The following is a 23,881-nucleotide window of genomic DNA, read 5'->3' on the forward strand; positions in this document are numbered from 1 at the left end:
ACCAGAGAGGCCATGGTTGTCTAAGTAATGAATTGTTTTTCTTTTTACATATGAGGAATGCTCTATATATTTATTAATATAGTATCTTTTTTTCCCTTGACTCATCATTCTTATCGCATTCTAACAGGCAAATGTTTCCCAAAATCCTGGGCTGAGCTATCTTTTCTTTGCCTCCAATCCTATTTTTTGTGATTTCATCTGCTGCCATAGCTAAAGTATGATCTCTATATAAATGATTCTAATATGTACACACACACACACACACACACACACACACACACACACCCCTTCAGTCTCTCCCTCAGGCTTCAGTCCCGTATCACCAATTGTCTCTTGAAATAGATATACCAGAGACATTTTAAATTTAACATCTCTAAAATTGGACTCATTATCTTTACAGTAAGTTTCCCTTGTCATTTCTATGCCTGCAATATCTCTCATATATGTTGGTTCTCCCCTTTGATACTGCCACCATTGGCAGGTTCTCATCACCTCACATCTGGACTAATGCCAACAGAGTGATAGCTTGGTCTCCCTGCCTCAAAGTCTGTCTCCACTTCAGTAAATCTGCCATTCAGCTGTCAGATTAATCTTCCTAAAGCATAAGTCTGAACATGTCACTCCCCACCCTTCAGTCAGTAAATTCCAATGGCTTCTGAGTTCCTAGGATCAAATATAAAATTCAATTTTGTTTTTAAAAACCTCTGTAACTTGGTCCTTTCAACCTTTCCAGTCTTCTTACACCACTCCCTCTTCCACAGACTGCATCTCTGTCTCTGTCTCCTCTTTGTTTCTCCCTGTCTCTGTCTGTCTGTTTCTGTCTTTGTCTCTCTCTGTCTCTGTGTCGTTATCTCTCGTCTCTCAAAAAAAAAAAATTAAGGTGAAAGATCCTTTAGCTCAAGAAGCTTAGAAGATTGGCAAGAAAGGTCAGTCTCACCGAGGGAGAAGGGAATGCAGTCCAGGAAATGAAAGCAATCAGCAAGCCCTATCTCGGCAAACTAATAGTTCCTGAGCCCCAACAATGGAACAAATGTCAATACCAGGGACCCTCCCAACATGTCATAGGCTAGCCAGGGGCACAAAGGACTCCAGCTCCAAATCACCACTGTGCTTCAGTGCAGCACCTAGAAAAAAGGCAGTTAGTAGCCAGACAACCACAGGCGTCACTGAGGCCCAGGGAAAACACAGAAACCCCCACCAGTCTCAGAATACACTAGACACTAGTACTAGGACCCTGGGTTAGCAACTGGCAAGATGCCAGGCTCTTATGGCTTCTAGTAACAGGAGCCACATCCCAACCAGCCTTCAGTGCAGCACAAGACACCAGGGTCCTCGGTGGGCCTCAAGTCCAGCTTGGTGCAGTGCTAAGATAAATAGCCAGGGTCTCCTGTCCTTGGCACAAGAAGCCCGAGACTGTACCTCTTCTACCCTGGAAGCACAGATCAAATTTAAAAGGAAAAAATGAGCAAAAAAAAACCAAAAACAAACCAAAAAAAAAAAGAATTTGCCCATATAAAGTTATCATGGTGATAAGGAAAATTAAGACACAAATTCAGAAGAAGACAACAATGTTAAAAAGAGCTATGGACAAAACACAAAAGAAAAAAAGGTTTCAAGGCTAGAAAAAAAACACATGGAAAAGCTCAAAAAGAGCTCATTTTTTCAGCTAAGACACACAAGAGAAAATTGGGAAAAGAAATAAGTAACATAAGCGATTTATGAAAGAGTCATCAGCTTGGAAAAAGAAAACTGCTTAAAAAGTAGTAATGGCCAAATGGGGAGACACAAAAACCCACTGAAGAAAACTACTCCTTAAAAAGTACAAATGGCTAAATTGAAAAGTACAAAAGCTAACTGAGGAAAAAACAACTCTTTAAAAGCTAAAATTGGGCCAGAGAACGTTAATGACTCTATGAGCCATTAAGAATTAATCAAAAACCAAATAGAAGAAAATCAACTGATCTGAAAAACAGATCCAGGAGAGAACATGTCAGAATCATTGGACTACCTGAAAGCCACAATCAGAAGGAGGATCTAGATAACATTTCAAGAAATTAATAATTTAAAAAAAAGCAGGTCAAAGAAAAAATACTGCATATGGTCAGAAAGAAACATTTCAAATTTGGGGGAGCTATAGTCAGGACTATACAGAATTAGCAGCTGCAACATTAAAGGAGAAGTCATGGACATGACATTCTTGAAGGCAAATTGCAAGGACTAAAACCAAGAATCACTTCCCAGCAGAAGTAAGCATAATGCTTCAGGGGAGGGGGGAGAGAGATGGTCATTCAATGAAATAGAAGGATTTTAAACTTTCATAAAGAAAAGATATCTAATACCAAGACCGAAGGAAAACCTAAAAAAGATAAATAAAATATAAAAGATATAAAAATATATAAATGATAAAAAATATAAAGATATATAAGATAAAGAAAACATAAGGGAATCTGTTTACATCCCTATATAAGAAGATGATGTTTATAATTTCTAAAATTTCTAAAACCACCAATAGTACATAGCTAGAAGGAATATATAGAGAGGGTATGGGCATAAGGTGAGTGACATAAAAGATTAATTAAGGAGTGAAAAAGAAAGAAGTACCCTGGATGAAAAAGGAAGAGATAAAATGTGATCAATTTTTTCACATAAAGAGGTTCAAAAAATGTATAGTGGAAGGAAAGTTGGAAGGGTGAGAGCAATGGGCATCGTTGAACTTTATTCTCATTGGTACTGGCTCAAGGAGGCAATAACACACCAGCAAAACACTAGTGAGGAGGAGAAGGGTAAAAGGAGAAAGGACCAACAGGAAGAAAAATAGGATGGAGGGAAGTACACAGTAATCAGGACTGTTAATGAATGAGATGAACTCTCCCATAAAATGGAAATAAAAAGCAAAATGGTTCAAAACCCAGAATCCTACAATGTATTCTTTACAAGAAACACACCTAAAGCAGACACACACATGTAAAGGTAAGGGGTTAGAGTAGAATCTATTATGTTTATACTGAAGTTAAAAAAAAAAAAAAGCAGGGGTAGCAATCCTGACCCTAGATAAAGCAAAAGCAAAAACAGCTAATTAAAAGAGCTAAGAAACTACATCTTACTAAAAGGTACCACAGATATTAAAGTAATATCAATACTAAACTTATTAACAAGTGCTATACATCTAATTTTTAAAGAAGTTAAACAGATTACAGGTTCATGAACAGACTAGAAATAGAGAGCATTATGAAATATAAAATAGATAATTTTGAATTATTAAATTATAAAGCTTTTTTTTTTAAACAAACCCAATGTAACCATGATTAGAAGAAAAGCAGAAAGCTAGGAAAGGTCATCTCTGATAAAGGCTCATTTTCTTTTTTTTTTTTTAATATTTTATTTTATTTTTTTTAATAACTTTTTATTGATAGAACGCATGCCAGGGTAATTTTTTACAGTATTATCCCTTGCATTCATTTCTGTTCCGATTTTTCCCCTCCCTCCCTCCACCCCTTGCCCCAGATGGCAAGCAGTCCTATACATGTTGAATGGGTTGTAGTATATCCTAGATACAATATATGTGTGCAGAACTGAACAGTTTTCTTGTTGCACAGGGAGAATTGAATTCAGAAGGTATCAATAACCCGGGAAGAAAAACAAAAATGCAAGCAGTTTATATTCATTTCCCAGTGTTCTTTCTCTGGGTGTAGCTGCTTCTGTCCATCTTTGATCAATTAAGGCTCTCTTTATCAAAGAGATCCACTTCCATCAGAATACATCCTCAACCAGTATCGTTGTTGAGGTATATAATGATCTCCTGGTTCTGCTCATTTCACTCAGCATCAGTTCATGTAAGTCTCGCCAGTCCTCTCTGTATTCATCTAAAGGCTCATTTTCTCAAATATATAGAGAACCGTTTCAAATTTTTAAGAATACAAACCATTTCCCAATTGATAAATGGTTAAAGATATGAACAGACAGTTTGTAGATTAAGAAATCAAAGCTATCATTAGGCATATAAAGAAATGGTCTAATCACTTTTGATTAGAGAAATGCAAATTAAAACTCGGGGTACCACCTCACATCTATCAGATTGACTAATATGACAAAAAAGGAAAATGACAAGTTGCAGAGGATGTGGGAAAGTTTGGACACTAATGCAATGTTGGTGAAGTTGTGGACTGATCCAAACATTCAGAAGTCATTTGGAACTATTCCCAAAAGGCAACCAAACTGTGCATACCGTCTGACCCAACAATGCCACTCCTAGGTCTGTATTCCCAAGATCATTTAACAAAGGGGGAAGACCCTACATGTATAAAAATATTTACAGCAGCTCTTTTTATGGTGGCAAAATATTGGAAATTGAGAGGATGCCCATCAATTGGAAAATGGCTGACCAAACTGTTATATGAATGTAATAGAATACTATTGTGAAATAAGAAATGAATATGCAGATGTAAAAGAAAACTGGAAAGACTTGTATGAATTGATGCAAAGTGAAAGCAGCAGAAGCAAGAAAACTTTGCATATAGTATCTGTAACATTGTGATGATCCACTATGAATGACTGCTCTTCACAGCAACACAATGATCCAAGACAAGTGTAAATGATTCATGATGGGAAATGCTATTCACATCCAGATAAAGAACTGATGAATTCTGAATCAAGATCAAAGCATACTTTTTTTCCACTTACTTGACTCTTTTGCTGTGTATGTGTTTTTTTTACATCTTTTGATTTCTTTCTTCTTTCATGACTGGGACTAATATGGAAATAAGTTTTATATGATAGCACATATATAACCTATATCAAACTGCCTACCATTTTAGGAAGTAGGAAGGGGAGGGAGGCAAAGAGAAAAATTTGGAACTCAATAGAACCAAGAGAACATTGTATACAGCAACAAGATTATGTGATGATCAAGGGCGATGGACTTGGTTGGCTCTTTTTTTGTTTGTTTTTTGCTGAGGCAACTGAGGTTAAGTGACTGCCCAAGGTCACACAGCCAGGAATTTTAAGTGTCTGAGATGAAATATGAACTCAGATCCTCCTGATTTCAGGGCTAGTGCTCTATCTACTTCAACACCTAGCTGCCCTAACTTGGGTGGCTCGTTCTTTTTATCAATGAGATGATCCAAACCAACTCCATTAAACTTGTAATGGAAAAAGACATCATACTACATCCAGAGAGAGAACTGTGGATACTAAATATGAATCATAACATAGTATTTTCACGTTTTGTTGCTGTTGTCACTTGCTTTTTTTTTCTCATTTTTTTCCTTTTGATCTAATTTTTCTTGTGCAGCATGACATGGTAATAAGTTTAGAAAAACTGTACATGTTTAATCTATATTAGATTATTTGCTGTCTAGAGGAGGGGCAAGGTGGAGAGGGAGGGAGAAAAATTTGGAACACAAGATTTTGCAAGAGTGAATGAAAACTATCTTTTACATGTTTCTGAAAAATAAAAAGCTATTATTATTTTAAAAATTGGAATTCAAAATCCTGTAAAAATGAATGTTAAAAATTGTCTTACTATGTAATTGGCAAAAAAAAATATTGTATGTGTTATGTATGTATATGTGTGTGTGTGTATATTATATATATATATAAAATTTTTTTTTTTTAAGTTACTACTATCCTTTCAATATCTCAAGCTCCTAATCAGAGTTCTGGCCCATAACATAACTATCACCTAAGTTCAGGAACTTATTTATTACCCCTTTCTTGGATGATTCCAACAGAATCCTAATTGGTCTCAATGTCTCAAGTCTTTTATCACTCCAGTCTATACTAAATATTGTTGCCAAAGGAATTTTCCTTAAGTTCAGATCTGACCATGTCATTCTATTCAACAAATTCCATTGACTTCCTATTAGTTTAGCATTCAGAAACTTCACATCCTATCTTTCCAACTTCAACAAATATTACTCTCCTCCTTCACTCTGCTATCCAGTCAAAGTGGTCTTCACTGTAGTCCTCCCTCTCTCATCTCCAAGCCTTTGACCTGACCATGCCCCATTCTGCCAGATGTTTAATAAATACTTGGCGATTGACTCCTCAAGAAAAAATGAGGGAGGAAAGTACTTCCATTTTCCTCTCATGATTCTTCCTAATGCTGTAACATACTCAAGAAAAGAAACCATATAGAACTGGAATATATGCATATTAAATTCCAATCTAAAACTGTTTCCACTAGAAAGATTATAACACTAATAGACCACATTGAGATATAAAAACTGGTTTTAATTCAAACAAGCCATTTCTTCTAACATGGGGAACGAAGTTCCTGCTTTCACTCTCCTTCAAGTTGTCCAACAACTAGGTAAACTAGGTAGGAAGTTCACTATCTCTGCCACATATTTGCCAATACTTCTGGCACTGGACAAGTAACAACTTTTCTGGGCAAATTTCCTCATTCAAAACAACTAGATAATTGACTTCAAAAGTACTCCCAGCTTTAAATAAAGCAACTCTCAATGCCTAACAATACACAACAACTAAGCCTAAAGTCAAAAAAACTCACTATTGGAAACTTGATGGAATGGGTCTAATGAAGGAAAGCTATTGCTGTTTTTATATGTAAGGTTGAAAAATGCAAAGATTCAAGACTAGAAAAGTCATCTGATTTAAAGGACAAATCACTTTAATTTCAGGGGTTTCTTCTGACAAAAACAGAAGCATGGACAGATTATTGTCCTTTACATTTAAAGGTGAATTAGTAGAGTTGTTACCCCTAATTTGGACAATTTGCAAGTGTAGCAAAAAATAACCAAACATCCTTAGTAGCCCTTTCCACACTGTATTTGGGAGGGTGGCCTTTGCTTTTCAGCTCTTGTTACAAGTCTGAAGCACTTGTCACTGATGACTCCTACGTAACCTCAAATGGAATGGGGAAAAAACCCAATTTACTCTAACAGCACTCCCCATTGAAAGCAACATAAACCTAATGAGCACAACTACAACAATAAGAGACAGAATTAGCATAGTGGGACATGATAATATCATCAATGGCCACAAATTTCATCATTCATTGAGTATAACACTTCACTGAAAGTCATGATCACTACAAGTACTCAGATTCCTATGCTACAAAGCTTATGACAAATCACATCTCCAAGAAGCCTTTGATGTATTTAATACCTTACTTGCCAGGATTCATGAGTAAACACTATTGGAGTCACTGCCTTATAGTGATTAAAATAAAATGGCAGACTTAGAAAAGGAAAGTGCCATAAAAATTATCATGTAATAAACTGAAGCAGAAATAAAGGCAGCAAGGCATAAAAACTATTATGCATATCAGAAATTATAGTTTTATTCAGAAATCAAGCAGATACACTAATCACATAAATTTCTATTATAGACTGCACAATGTGGAGTACTCAAATGGATCTGTGATCTCACAGATGACAACAGAAATCACAGAGTATCAGTTCACCACCAAGAGTCCACTCTGTGCTGTGATCTTTCCTTATTTTAGACTGAAATTCGAGGCTACCAAAGAAATACATTTAATAATTATCTCTTGCTCTCACCTAATTACCAGCCAGCTTTTCTTACATTCACACATTTCTTTGATATTCTTTATCCTACTCCACTGATGTAATTCCTTATTTGTAATCTGTTGTAGCAGACTGTCTCTGAATCTCTACATTTACCATAGCACTCTCCACTGTCCTCCAGTAATTTCATACTCAATTTCAATTCTACTGAGGCTGCAATACTCCATTACCCTCAGCCATACAGAGTACCATCAGGTGACTAGAAATATTGTAAAGATGGGCTATTGTTTAAAGAAGAAAACTAGAGATTAATACAAGCTTTTCAATCTCCTCAAAGTAATTCAGCTTGCTCTCCTCTATTCTAGTTCAATTCTGGACCCAATTCATTGTACATTTGCAAATGTCGATGTAAGACACAAGTGTCCTACTATATTATCCATCCAACTATACATCACTGTCTGGACAACAGGCAACTTGGTTTTTCCTCTGTGGGTAGTGATACCAAATACTTCCATGTGGTTCTGATATTAACCAGAAAGTTCAGCAGTGTTCTGGAGTTTGATATAACCTACACAATGATAACCTCAAATAGGATCATTTGGAGAAAAACAGCCTGGTACAGTGAAAAAGCACTGTCTTTGGAATTATAGGAGTAGGGTTTAAATCTTATTTATGACCTAAAAGCTAATCTCTTCAATAGTGAGTAGAATTTTAAAATTCAACTAAACATGAAAGAAAATAGAAAAAAATACATTTTTCTAAGTGAAAGAAAACAGTAAAAATATATTTCTACAATGAATCTTAAAAAGATGCTTTCTTATAGGTAACTATTTATTTGACTTTAATATTACACAGCAAAATATCTCATCATGTGATGATTACCTACAAATTAAATACAACAAAACAGAAAAAGCCCATGTTCCAGTTTTGGATAAATAACAAGAGAGTAATCTGTAGATAATAGGCTAGAAAGCTTTACTTCAATTCCTGGCAAAATTCTAGCTCACATTATTCAATTAAAATCAGCAAACATTTATTAAACAATGAACATATTCAAGGAACTGTGCTAGGCATTATTATTAAATATTTAGGATGAAAACATCTAGAAAAGTAAGCACTGTGATATCACAAAGACTAATCATGGCTTCATTATCAAGAGGTCGAATCCTAACTTGCCTTGAAGAGGAGTTAAATATTCCTTTCACTGAAGGATAATGGCTTTTGGGATAGCACTTATACTATTAGATACAGATGATATGTTGGTCAATTTTGTTATCTTTTCCCTTTCTCTTTATTTTTGTTACAAGGAACAGCTTTTCAAAAAGAAATCAGGTCAAACTAAATGCATAAAGTTAACTTTATTTTCTTTTAGAATAAGGTTATTAAACTGATAGATCAAAAATTCCAATATAATTATCTATATTTTACTTGTAAAATATTTACATATTTCATGCTGTTCTTGTGGAAAAAACAAAAAGGTTAAGAGCTGAAGGACAGCATAGGTGAACAGATTTACTGACTGAATAACCAAACTTAAGGCAAAGTCATTAATGGCTAGGGATTTGAGAAAGTTTCTAGAGAAGAATCTTGGAGATCAGTGCTGGACCCTTTATTATTTTTTGTTGTTTTTATTTTTTTAACAATCAACTGAAAACATAGAGGATATGGCTATAAGAAAAAAAAATCCTCTTAACACTTAAAAGAGCTAAAGAAAAGATGGAAGGGTCTGACTTAAAGGGTAGTGTTATGGGCCAGAACTCTGAACTTGAAACAAAGGATTTTTACCAGGTACTAAGTCAGTGGAATTGATAGACAATAGTTATCTAATTTAGCATGGTTCAGTATGATTGATTTAATCCTACAAGGATTTCTTATGAGCCAGAACTTGAAAACAAGGTACTAAGTGGAATTGAGGAAACAATGGTTAAATCTAGTTTAGCACTGATTTAATCCTACAACAAATAATGGTTTCCTAGTGATATAATGATTGGTATATACTCAATGTAAAGCATATAAGCGAGAAGCTCTCAGGGCCAGAAAAGATTAAGTGCACTAGAAGCTCTCGGAGGCTGAGACAGATTCATTCCATCTCCCACCTTTGTGGTGGCTGCAGGCTGAAACACAAACCTTTGGATTCAGAGACATTCGGAGAGATCCAGAGGGCAGAGGAGGCAGGAGCTCAAGCCCAGGGAACCAAAGGGAGAGATAGATCTCAAAGAAAGCTAACCGGGCCCCAGGAATGGAAACAAGATTTTTGAAGAAGACAATAAAGGATTTGGACTTTAACCCCCGGCTACTCATCTGGTGAGTACTGAACTGAAACAAAGGCTGCTCCCAGAGACCCCAAGAAAACTCAACAGAGAACATTACATTTTAAAGAGAATATTACAGGGTAAAATTTCAGTTCAAAGAAATGACTTCAAGCAACAGTTACTTGGTAAATATCTCAGACAGAGAATATGAACATATGAGACATTCCATATGATACTCATACAAGAGATTCTTGGTCAAGTACAAGTTGGACTAGACAGCATTTCAAATTTTTCCAACTCTGCCATAATTTGCCAATCATCAATTACAATTGAACTGAATCAAATTTAACATTGAGAGCACTCATTTATTCAGCTTTGAAAGTGCAGGAAGAAGGATCCAGTCTGTTTTATACACATTTATATTCTTTAGTTCTGGGATATTTCCAACTTCTCTATACCTACAGGTCTTTCCAAAGAGAGTACTAGAAAAAATTTAAGCTTTGACAAGTTTTTATGAAATGGTTATGTATCCAGTCCTGTGTTAGTTAAGTCTATCTATAATGGGAGAAAAGTCTGAAATCTTAACTGATAGTTTACATTAAAAATGTCAAGGTTTTAGTAGACTGACAGTTCAATATGAACCAAAAAGGTGACAAGGCAGCAAGAAAAACTAATTTGATTTTAGGCTACATTAAGAGGTAAAGTATCCAAGAAAGGAGGTGACAGCCCAGCTATACTCTGCTTTGGTTAAAGCATATCTGAAGGACTGGGATCAATTGCAGAGAAGATGCAAGAGATCAACTCCAGGGAAGAGCAACCAAGAACTGGAGCCCATGGCAAAGGATGATCAGTTTAGCCTGGAAAAGAGAACACAGTAGAAATAACTGTCTGCCAACATCCAAAGGAATGCCACATGGAAGGGTAATTAGACTTATCTTGCTTGGCCCTAGAGCGATAGTTCAACATTGGGGAAAGTCTCTAAAATAAAATCAGGTATTCTTTTCTAGTATGGAAGATTATTCACAAGAATCCAATGGAACACAAAGGATTCCCAATTGAAACATTTCCAGATTTCTGTTTGTTTTTACTATCTCTTAAAATATTCTTACTTTTATGATGAAAAAGAAAAAGATATCTGTACCAATATTCATTTTCTTTCATTCTAGTTTGTTTATTTGTTTTGGCAAGGCAATTGGGATTAAGTGACTTGCCCAGTGTCCCACAGACAATAAGTATTAAGTTTCTGAGGCCAGATTTGAACTCAGATCCTCCTAATTCCAAGACCATCTAGCTGCCCCTATTCATTTTCGTTAAAAAAAAAATTGTTTAATTATACATTATAATGTAAAAAGGTAATAAATAAATGGTTTCAAGTTATTCTTCATGCCAGAAAATAAATCATGATATAATCATGGAATAATTTAGTCATGTTCTTGTTCCATTTATTAAAAAATTATTATAAATAATAAATTATCAAAAGAACCTGGCAAGTTAAATCTTTAATAATACAGTAAAAAAAAAAAAAAAAACTGAATGTACAATAACCTTTTATTCCATTCTAATGCCCTTCTAAAAAGATTACTGCAGGCAAAAGTAACGCTACTTATGAAATGGGATATGTGGTTTTATTACGATAAAAGTGAAATGTATTTCTCTCTCCTTCAAAATGTTCCTAGGTACTCATTGGAGACCAGAATTTTAATCAATATTCAATAAGATCGTTTTTTAGAAGTCATTATATGCTGCTGAAAAATTCTGCAACAAGCTCAATTCTTTACAATAAATTATTTAAAATTTGCTCTTCTTCTAGCCTCTTGAGAAAATGCTTCCAAACACTGACTCATAGAATTTTTGAATTAGAAAAAGATTCCATCTCTGAAACCTTTCCTAAGTATCAAAAAAGATACATCTATAGGAAGCCAAATTCTGAAGAGGGTAAGGGCTACCATAGTGTGTTGCAATACACAATTAGATCTAGTCATCAAGAGGCCTTGCTCTGTTACAATAAAAACAATGAAAAAGCTTTTATTTGCAAATCTCTGAAGTTTACAGAGTTTTATATACATCACCTTATTCAAGCAAGGGATCCAATATTTTCTCTGAAACAAACCTTCCAGTATTGTTATAGGTAAGACTGCCTACAACGAATAAATTATTAAAAGTCATATTTGAATCCAAAGAGAACTGAAGACAAGCATGATGGATATGAGCAGATGACATTATGTTTCCAAGGAAGAACTGTGCAGGGGAGGGATCATGAAAAATATCATCAAATAAATGTATGATCAAAAAGGGTAGATTGGTCCAAGGACTGACTGTTGTACATTATCCTATCACTCAACAAATCAATTTCCTTCAAGTTATCTTTAATCCTAAAGTTAACTTCTTTCCTGACTAGTTTGTTTGTTTGTTAGTTTGGGGGAGAAGTGAGGTTAAGTGACTTGCCCAGGATCTCTATACAACTAGTAAATGTCAAGTGCCTGAGGCTGAATTTGAACTTGTGTTCCTGAGAGATCCACTGTGCCATGGCTATACCACTTTGCTAAAAAATCAAATTTTCTCAATAAATTATGCCAGGTTAAGAAAACATATTTTTCTTTTCACATCTCTTCTTCTTCCTCCTCGATTTCATGATTTTACACACATTTCCTAAAATACACTAAACCAGATCAATAATACCTACAATATCCTTCAGACTACTATGTACAACCCCAAAATATTAAAGCAAAGTATAGCAAACACACACACACTCACACTCACATGCTCACCCACACGCACATAAACACACACTCACACGCACACACATAAACACACACGTTCACATGCACACACTCACAGTCACACACACTCACTCACACACACTCATACACTCACACTCATACACTCATACACTCACACTCACACTCATACACTCACACTCATACACTCACATGCTCACCCACACACGCTCACCCACACACACTTACACACACACACAAACCTATCCTGAAGCACATTCATAAGTCTTTTGCAGAAAATTCAACAAGGAGATTTTGCTAAGATTGTCAGATAAGTAAGAAGAACATTAGGTCAAGCTTTAAGAATCTTAGCTGCACAGCCCATCCCTAAAGACAGACCCTACATAATCTGAAATTCATGTCAAGGGTAAAAGTTTTCAAAGGAACTTCCCTGGAGCATTATGTTCTGTAGAAGGAGAGTGAATTATGGGTCATACAATTTAAGGGAGGAAATTCAATCCTTTCATTTTATACAGATGTACCAAAAGGTACCACAGGAAGGTGGTTAAAGGACTAGCCCAAGTTCACACGATCGTAAGCAGCAGAGCACTGACGTGAATCTGGGCCTTCGGACTCCAAATACGAGCTTCTTTGTTTCTAAGGTCTCACATCTACTTCCCTAAGTCATTCTAATTGTGCCTCTGAGGAGCTCCAGAGTTCTCTGAAGGAAACATCAATGAGGAGGTTCGTCGGAACAGAGAGGGAGGAAGTGGGGAGTGGGCATAAAACCCCGAGGAGACGCAGCTAGGCTCGGCATCCCAGAATTCAAAGAATGGAAAAGCCCTGATATTGACAAGAGGAGCGGAGGATCCAGGAGGGGGAGGAGGGTGCGGAGTGGGGGAGGGTGCGGGGCCACAGAGGAAAAAGAGAGGAGGGGCAAGAAAGGGCTTCGGTAAGAAAGCAGTAGGATGAAGGGGGTGCAAAGTGGGGGAGGGGTGCAGAATGGGGGAATTTTAAGTGCATGACAGGACTGTAAGGTTATGCTGGGGAGGAGGCGACACAGACGGGGGGAAGGGTGCAGCAGGGAGGCGAGCAGGACCGGCGGAGGCCAGGAGAAGGGGGTGGGGAGATTATGAGGCCTGAAGAAGGCTGCGGGGAGAAGGAGAGATGCAGCACGGGTGGGGACAGTACCAGACGGCAGGCGGAGGGCAGGACAGGGTGAGGAAGGAGAAGGTGCAGGCTGAGGCGTACAGGACCGGAGAGAGGAGAAGCGGAGCGTGCGGCGGTGCAGGCTGCGGGGAGGGGACTGTCGCCCCGCCGCCTGGGGGCTCACCTTGGGGTCCTTCTCATAGTAGTACTGCTGCGTGCGGATCCAGCGGCCCACCAGGTGGTCGCGCACAGTGTGAGCCAGCGCGAAGAAGTAGTCTCGGGGAGTGGCCACATTGCGGTCCTTGACCAGGGTAAAGTGGAGGTGCCGGTTGAAGCTCTTCCTCACCTCGGCCACGTCGCCCAGCCCGGCGATGCCCCGCACACTGATCTGCTTCCGCTTTTCGCTGTCGGTCAGGGGCACTGCCATTCTGGCGGCTGCGAGCCCCGCCTGGCGAGGAGAAGGGACAACCGGCAGGGAGTGACGAGGAAGAGGATGCTCCAGCGGCGGCGGCAGCCAGCGATCTGAAAGCAACCTCCGGGACAGGGCACTGCGTCTGCGTATTAAGGCAGGGAGGTTGAGAGGGGGCGGAGCAAGAGGCGGGGCCACGGAGGTGCAGGAACGGGGGAGGAGGGAAGGAGGAGGGAGGCAGGCAGAGTAGGTGGGGACTCTGGAGAGGGAGCCCAGGGGTTGGAAAAAGCAGCTTTCCCTCCCTGCCCACCCCCACTTTACCCTGCCCCGCCCCCCAATCTACCTAGGAGTTTTTTTGTTTGTTTGTTCTTGTTTGTTTTTAAAACTTTATAGTAGGGAGAAGGCTCTCGGCCTTGGATAGAGACCGTGAGTGCCCCGGAAACTATCACACACAGGGACTAGTAACAGCCAGCATTTTGTTAAGTCGTTTTTCAGGCACGGCCGAATCCCTTTTGAGGTTTCCTGGCAAAGATCCGGGAGTGGTTTTGCCTTTCCCTCTCCAGCTCATTTTATAGGTGAGGAAATTGAAGCAAACGGGGTGAAGTGACCAGCCCAGGGCACACAGCTCGTCAGTGTCTGAGACCAGATTTGAACTCACGAAGTTGAGGCTTTCGGGGACTTCAGCCATTAAGTATTTCTATAGCGCTATTTAAGGTTTACAATATGCCTCACCACAGCCGTGGAAAACCTTTGCCCGGGGTCACAGAAAATGCAAAAGCAGGTTTTGAACTCCTGGCCTTCTAATGTCTTCTAATGGGTAGCTAAGTGGCTGTTAAAAAGATCTGAGTTCAAATGTGACCAGAGGTATTGTTAGCTGTATGAGCCTGAGCAAGTCACCTCACTTATCTGGTTAAGGAGTGGTTAGAATCAGATAGGTTGGGAGTTTCCTGAGGCAGACTCCAAAGCCAGAAGACCCAGGACCACTGGCCCATTAGAACACAAGCTCCTGAAGGGCAGGGGAACCCCAAATTATATTACATCAAAAAGGCAAAGGTCTTTCACTTCATCCAGGGTCATCTCCAAATGTCCTTATCTACATCTTGCCACTGGACCCAGATGACTCTAAAGGAGAAAATAAGGCTAGTGACTTTGCACAGCACTGCCTCACTTAAATCCAATTCACTTTTAAAAAAATAAGCTTTTTATTTTTCAAAATACATGCAAAGCTAATTTTCAACATTCATCCTTGCAAAATCTTGTGTTCCATATTTTTCTCTCTCCCTCCCCATCTTCCCCTCTCTCAGACAGTAAGTAAACCACTGTAGGAACACAATGCACTTGTATGGAATGGAATCACCTTGTTGCATTGTCAATTTCAGGAATGAAACACAAACAGCAGCATGAAGTACATAATATATATCACATATAATATATAATAGAATAATAACATAATAACCACTCACAGTGACATCAGCTTTAAGGTTTATGAAACCTTTCTTTACTCAGTTACCTTAAGGTAGTTCTTGCACATATTATCCTACTTCCTAGCTGAAGAAAATAAGGATGTGTGAAAGTCAGGAGTCACAAATCCTTGATAACTTGAGAATGACACCTCTCCCCTCATCCTCTCTCTCTCTCTCTCTCTCTCTCTCTCTCTCTCTCTCTCTCTCTCTCTCTCTCTGTCTCTCTCTCTCTCTCTGTCTCTCTCTCTCTGTCTCTCTCTCTCTCTCTCTCTCTCTCTCTCTCTCTCTCTCTCTCCCTCTCTCTTCTAAGCCTTGTGTAGGTTAGCTTCTAACCTTATCCTTTAACTGGAAGTTTCCAAAGATTGCCCAGTCTAATGGCCTTTTCTCCATTCTTTTGACCTCTACAAAATTTGGCACCTTCTATCCTATGTAGGTTTCCATGAATAACCTCTTCTTCTTTTACTGTGTGACAGCTCCTCGGTCTCCTTTGCTGGTCCTACCCACTAAGCCCAGTGTCTCCCCGAGGTTTGTCTTGGATCTTCTCTTTTCCTTCTATAACCATCTCCCTTTGTATAGTTCAAAAGAAATGTGGAGTATACAAATTTAGAGACATCTCCCCTCCAAATGTTCATAGGGACTATTTGTGCCTTCTTCCTCCTAAGATCCATTGGTCTGATCAGCCACAGTCAGACACACAGTATACCTTGATTCCAACATGGTGAAATCCATAGTGAAGTTAATTCAGTCTTCTCTGAGAACACAGAACAATAGCCACCATTTCCTTTGGTAATTTAATTAGTTCCCATGGGATCAATTATCAACTCTAAGCACATGATTCCTAGATCTTTATATTTAGCCCTCATCTTTCTCCTGAGCTACAGTCCTGCCTTTTGGATATCTCAAACTGGATATTCTGCAGGCATTTCAAAGTTCCCCAACTTCCCTGCTTCTCAATTTCCCTATTACTGTGAAGAGCACCATATTTGCCCATCATAGAAGTTCACAATCTTGGTGTCATTCATGACTCTTTACTAACACTCATCCCACACATCCATCTCATTGCCAATTCTTGCTATTTCTAACTTTGTATATCTCTTGTTCATTCCCTTCTCTTCTGTCACACAACTACCACCCGGTTCTCACCACCTCACTTGGACTATTGCAAAGGCCTTCTAACATATCTCTCTGACTTGTCACTCTCCACTTGTCTATCATCTGTTCAGTCAACAAAATGATTTTCTAAATCATAAATCTGTCCATTACCCTCTTCTCTCCTCCCAACTTAGCCATGAATCAAACAGAAATTTGTTATCTGGCATGATGAATATGGTTATGTGTTTAGAAGAATTGCACATAGACAAGATTAGAAGGGAAGCAATAAACTGGGAAAACATGTTTACATTCAAAGATTCTGATAAAAGCCTCATTTCCAAAATATATAGAATTGACTTAAATTTATAAAAAATCAAGCCATTTTCCACTTGATAAATGGTCAAAGGATATGAATAATTTTCAAATGAAGAAATTGAAACTATTTATAGACATGTGAAAATATGCTCCAAATCATTATTAATCAGAGAAATGCAAATTAAGACAACTCTGAGATACCACTACACACCTGTCAGATTGGCTAGAATGACAGGGAAAGATAATGGGGAATGTTGGAGGGGATGTGGGAAAACAGGGACACTGATACATTGTTGGTGGAATTGTGAACACATCCAGCCATTCTGGAGAGCAATTTGGAACTATGCTCAAAAAGTTATCAAACTGTGCATACCCTTTGATCCAGCAGTGTTTCTACTGAGCTTATGCCCCAAAGAGATACTAAAGAAGGGAAAGGGACCTGTATGTGGCAAAATGTTTGTGGCAGCCCTGTTTGTAGTGGCTAGAAACTGGAAAATGAAAGGATGCCCATCAATTGGAGAATGGTTGAGTAAATTGTGGTATATGAATGTTATGGAATATTATTGTTCTGTAAGGAATGACCAGCAGGATGAATACAGAGAGGACTGGCGAGACTTACATGTACTGATGCTGAGTGAAATGAGCAGAACCAGGAGATCATTATATACCTCAACAATGATACTGTTTGAGGATGTATTCTGATGGAAGTGGATCTCTTTGTTAAAGAGAGCCTTAATTGATCAAAGATGGACAGAAGCAGCTACACCCAGAGAAAGAACACTGGAAATGAATATAAACTGCTTGCATTTATGTTTTTCCTCCCGGGTTATTTATACCTTCTGAATTCAATTCTACCTGTGCAACAAGAAAACTGTTTGGTTCTGCACACATATATTGTATCTAGGATATACTGCAACCCATTCAACATGTAAAGGACTCTTGCCATCTGGGGGGAAGGGGTGGAAGGAGGGAGGGGAAAAAATCGGAACAGAAATGAATGCAAGGGATAATGCTGTAAAAAATTACCCTGGCATGCGTTCTATCAATAAAAAATTATTTAAAAAAAAAAGAAAATCAGGGTTGAACAATTGGAATTGAATGACTCGAGGAGAGAAGAAGAATCAGTCAAGCAAATCCAAAAAAATCAAACAATGGAAAAGAATGTGAAATACCTTCTGGGGAAAAACAACAGACCTGGAAAACAGATCCAGGAGAGACAATCTGAGAATTACTGGACTCCTAGAAAAGTATGATGAAAAAAAGATCCTGGACACTATTTTCCAGGAAATTATCAAAGAGAACTGCCCAGAAGTCATAGAAACAGAGGATAAAATAGACATTGAAAGAATTCATCGATCACCTACTGAAAGGGATCCTAAAATCAAAACACCAAGAAATATAGTGGCCAAATGCCAGAACCCTTAGACGAAGGAAAAAATATTGCAAGCGGCTAGAAAAATCCAATTCAAGTATTGAGGAGCCACAATAAAGATCACCCAGGATCTAGCAGCATCCACATTAAAGGATCGAAGGGCCTGGAATATGATATTCCGAAAGGCTAAGGAACTTGGTATGCAACCAAAAATAACTTACCCAGCTAGAATGAGCATCTTTTTCCAGGGAAGAAGATGGACATTCAACGAAGTAAGCGAATTTCACCTATTTTTGATGAAAAAGCCAGAACTTAACAAAAAGTTTGATCTACAAATATAGAACTCAAGAGAAATCTAAAAAGGTAAAGATTAATCTTGTGAACTATATTTCTGCTATAAAGATGTATTAAGAATACATGTATACCTTGTTCTAGAAACTAGATATGGAAAGGACATTGTACCAGAAAAAGGGTAAAGTGGGGTACTACATCTCATGAAGAGACAAAGGAAACCTATTATATCTGAGAGAAAGAATGGAGGGGAATGAATATAGTGGGTATCTTACTGCCTTCAAAATTGGCTTTAAGAGAAAAATTTTAGACATATTCAATTTATGGTGAAACTTCTCCCACCTCATTGAAAAGTGAGAAGGGAAAAGTGAAAAGGAAAGGAATAAGCTAAGCGGAAGGGAATACGGGAACTGGGAGGGAAAGGGGTAAGATAGGGGGAGGAACTCTAAGGCTGGGGGGGGGATACTAAAAAGGGAGGGCTGTGAGAAGCAAGTGGTGCTCACAAGCTTAATGCTGGGAAGTGGGGGGAAGGGGGAAAGAAGGGAGAAAAGTATAAACAGGGGTTAACAAGATGGCAAGTAATACAGAATTGGTCATTCTAACCATAAATGTGAACGGAGTAAACTCCCCCATAAAGAGGAGGTGGTTAGCAGAATGGATTAAAAGCCAGAATCCTACAATAAGTTGTTTACAGGAAACACACCTGAAGCAGGGAGATACATGCAGGTTAAAGGTAAAAGGTTGGAGCAAAATCTACTATGCTTCAGGTGAAGTCAAAAAAGCAGGGGTAGCCATCCTGATCTCAGATTAAGCTAAAGCAAAAATTGATCTAATTAAAAGAGATAAGGAAGGGCACTATATCTTGCTAAAGGGTAGAATGAATAATGAAGAAGTATCTATATTAAACATATATGCACCAAGTGGTGTAGCATCTAAATTCTTAAAAGAGAAATTAAGAGAGCTGCAAGAAGAAATAGACAGCAAAACTATAATAGTGGGAGATTTCAACCTTGCACTCTCAGAATTAGATAAATCAAACCACAAAATAAATAAGAAAGAAGTCAAAGAGGTAAATAGAATACTAGAAAAATTAGATATGATAGATCTCTGGAGAAAACATAATGGAGACAGAAAGGAGTACACTTTCTTTTCAGCAGTTCATGGAACCTATACAAAAATTGACCATATATTAGGACATAAAAACCTCAAACTCAAATGCAGTAAGGCAGAAATAGTAAATGCATCCTTTTCAGACCACAATGCAATGAAAATTACATTCAACAAAAAGCCAGGGGAAAGTAGACCAAAAAATAATTGGAAACTAAATAATCTCATACTAAAGAATGATTGGATGAAACAGCAAATCATAGACATAATTAATAACTTCACCCAAGAAAACAATAATAATGAGACATCATACCAAAATGTATGGGATGCAGTCAAAGCGGTAATAAGGGGACATTTCATATCTCTAGAGGCCTATTTGTATAAAATAGAGAAAGAGAAGGTCAATGAATTGGCCTTGCAACTAAAAATGCTAGAAAGGAACAAATTAAAAACTCTTAGTAAATCTGATTAAAAAAAGGAAAGAGGAAAATCAAATTGTTAGTCTTAAAAATGAAAAGGGACAACTCGCCACTAATGAAGAGGAAATTAGAGCAATAATTAGGAGCTACTTTGCCCAACTTTATGCCAATAAATTCGACAACTTAAATGAAATAGAAAAATACCTCCAAAAATATAACTTGCCCAAACTAACAGAGGAAGAAGTAAATATCCTAAACAGTCCCATCTCAGAAAAAGAAATAGAACAAACTATCAACCAACTCCCTAAGAAAAAATCCCCAGGACCAGATGGATTTACATGTGAATTCTATCAAATATTTAAAGAACAATTAACTACAACGCTAAATAAACTATTTGAAAAAATAGGGATTGAAGGAGTCCTACCAAACTCCTTTTATGACACAGACATGGTACTGATACCTAAACCAGGTAGGTTGAAAACAGAGAAAGAAAATTATAGACCAATCTCCCTAATGAATATTGATGCTAAAATCTTAAATAAAATATTAGCAAAAAGATTACAGAAAATCATCCCCAGGATAATCCACTATGACCAAGTAGGATTTATACCAGGAATGCAGGGCTGGTTCAATATTAGGAAAACTATTAACATAATTGATTATATCAATAACCAAACAAACAAAAACCATATGATCATCTCAATAGATGCAGAAAAAGCATTTGATAAAATCCAACATCCATTCCTAATAAAAACACTTGAGAGTATAGGAATAAATGGACTTTTCCTTAAAATAGTCAGGAGCATATATTTAAAATCATCAGTAAGCATCATATGCAATGGGGAAAAACTAGAACCTTTCCCAGTAAGATCTGGAGTGAAGCAAGGTTGCCCACTATCACCATTATTATTCAATATTGTATTAGAAACACTAGCCTCTGCAATAAGAGTTGAGAAAGAGATTAAAGGAATTAGGGTAGGCAATGAGGAAACCAAACTATCACTCTTTGCAGATGATATGATGGTATACCTAAAGAACCCCAGAGATTTTACTAAAAAGCTATTAGAAATAATTCATAATTTTAGCAAAGTAGCAGGATACAAAATAAATCCCCATAAATCCTCAGCATTTTTATATATCACCAACAAAATCCAACAGCAAGAGAAACAAAGAGAAATTCCATTCAAAATAACTGTTGATAGTATAAAATATTTGGGAATCTATCTACCAAAGGAAAGTCAGGAATTATATGAGCAAAATTACAAAAAAGTTTCCACACAAATAAAGTCAGACTTAAATAATTGGAAAAATATTAAGGTCTCTTGGATAGGCCGAGCGAATATAATAAAGATGACAATACTTCCTAAATTAATCTATTTATTTAGCGCTATACCAATCAGACTTCCAAGAAAATATTTTAATGATCTAGAAAAAATAACAACAAAATTCATATGGAACAATAAAAAGTCGAGAATCTCAAGGGAATTAATGAAAAAAAAAATCAAATGAAGGTGGCCTAGCTGTACCTGATCTAAAATTATATTATAAAGCAGCAGTCCCCAAAACCATTTGGTATTGGCTAAGAAATAGATTAGTTGATCAGTGGAAAAGGTTAGGTTCACAAGACAGAATAGTCAACTATAGCTATCTAGTGTTTGACAAACCCAAAGATCCTAACTTTTGGGATAAGAATTCATTATTTGATAAAAACTGCTGGGATAATTGGAAATTAGTATGGCAGAAATTAGGCATGGACCCACACTTAACACAATATACCAAGATAAGATCAAAATGGGTCCATGACCTAGGCATAAAGAACGAGATTATAAATAAATTGGAAGAACATAGGATAGTTTATCTCTCAGACTTGTGGAGGAGAAAGAAATTTGTGACCAAAGATGAACTAGAGACCATTACTGATCACAAAATAGAAAATTTTGATTATATCAAATTAAAAAGCCTTTGTACAAACAAAACTAATGCAAACAAGATTAGAAGGGAAGCAACAAACTGGGAAAACATCTTCACAGTTAAAGTTCTGATAAAGGCCTCATTTCCAAAATATATAGAGAACTGACTCAAATTTATAAGAAATCAAGCCATTCTCCAATTGATAAATGGTCAAAGGATATGAACAGACAATTTTCAGAGGATGAAATTGAAACTATTACCACTCATATGAAAGTGTTCCAAATCATTATTGATCAGAGAAATGCAAATTAAGACAACTCTGAGATACCACTACACACCTGTCAGATTGGCTAAGATGACAGGAAAAAATAATGATGAATGTTGGAGGGGATGCGGGAAAACTGGGACACTAATGCATTGTTGGTGGAGTTGTGAATGAATCCAACCATTCTGGAGAGCAATCTGGAATTATGCCCAAAAAGTTATCAAACTGTGTATACCCTTTGATCCAGCAGTGTTACTTCTGGGCTTATATTAAAGAAGATAGATATTAAAGAAGGGAAAGGGACCTGTATGTGCCAAAATGTTTGTGGCAGCCCTGTTTGTAGTGGCTAAAAACTGGAAATTGAATAGATGCCCAGCAATTGGAGAATGGCTGGGTAAATTGTGGTATATGAATGTTATGGAATATTATTGTTCTGTAAGAAATGACCAGCAGGATGAATACAGAGAGGCTATGAGAGACTTACATGAAGTGATGCTGAGTGAAATGAGCAGAACCAGGAGATCATTATACCCTTCGACAACGATATTGTATGAGGATGTATTCTGATGGAAGTGGATTTCTTTGACAAAGAGACCTAACTGAGTTTCAATTGATAAATGATGGACAGAAGCAGCTACACCCAAAGAAAGAACACTGGGAGATGAATATAAACTGCTTGCATTTTTGTTTTTCTTCCTGGGTTATTTTTACCTTCTGAATCCAATTCTCCCTGTGCAAGAAGAGAACTGTTCAGTTCTGCAAACATATATTGTATCTAGGATATACTACAACATATCTAACATATATAGGACTGCTTGCCATCTAGGGGAGGGGGTGGAGGGAAGGAGGGGAAAAATTGGAACAGAAGTGAGCGCAAGGGATAATGTTGTAAAAAAAATTAGCCTGGCATGGATTCTGTCAATATAAAGTTATTATAAAATTAAATTAAATTAAATTTTTTTAAAAAAAAGAAAGTAATGTACACCATTAGAAGTGGACTGAATTGTAAGGGAATTCAGTAAAGAAACAGAACCAAGAAGAATTATTTTATCCAGCTTCTACCATAGTTATGCCAATTCTATGGCTCAGGGCTAGGAAGTAAACTCAAGATAAATTAAGGAAGTAAACTCTAGATGAAATTTGATTATCACTGATCATCAGTCAGCAGTGAACTAAGAAATAATCTATTCAGAATCAGACTGGGTGTAGAAGTTTCCTCCTGAGGCAGACTCCAAAACCAAAAGATTTAGGATTTCCTTACTCACTGTCAGAACAGAAAGCCCCCCTAAAATCAGGGGACCAAAGAATCCTATTACATCATTTTCCCACCTCAAGCAGTCATCCCTAAATTCATTTGGGACAAAGGGATGGAGCGCTCATCTTTAGGAGCTGCTTGAGGTGGGCAACGGGTGTAGAGTTGTCCCTGTGCTCAATGGGGCTTCAGACTGGGAGGGAAAATGTGAGATTTGAAGATGGCGGCAGCAGCAACATCTAAGGGATGTTGAGTGTCCAAGTCAGTCAGCCCATGGTATTCAGGGTGAACAAATAGTTGGATGTTTGCAGCTTAGAGCCTGGAGGAAACAAATCCCACAAATAGGTTAAAAATGCAGGAGCCAAATATGAGCAAAA

The 23,881-nt window shown here is 37.5% G+C and overlaps 1 protein-coding gene across 1 annotated transcript in view; it reads right to left on the bottom strand.

The window, feature by feature from the left end:
- The window catches only part of PYGB (glycogen phosphorylase B), a 70,677-nt gene extending 56,525 nt beyond the window's left edge, over positions 1-14,152 (bottom strand). The window contains exon 1 of the mRNA XM_051975820.1: positions 13,793-14,152. Within this exon, the coding sequence (XP_051831780.1) occupies positions 13,793-14,035 (243 nt within the window). The 5' untranslated portion in view covers positions 14,036-14,152. The remainder of the gene's footprint in view (positions 1-13,792) is intronic.
- Positions 14,153-23,881: the final 9,729 nt, after the last annotated feature.

Source organism: Antechinus flavipes, chromosome 2 (assembly GCF_016432865.1).
Source record: "Antechinus flavipes isolate AdamAnt ecotype Samford, QLD, Australia chromosome 2, AdamAnt_v2, whole genome shotgun sequence".
NCBI lineage: Eukaryota > Metazoa > Chordata > Mammalia > Dasyuromorphia > Dasyuridae > Antechinus > Antechinus flavipes.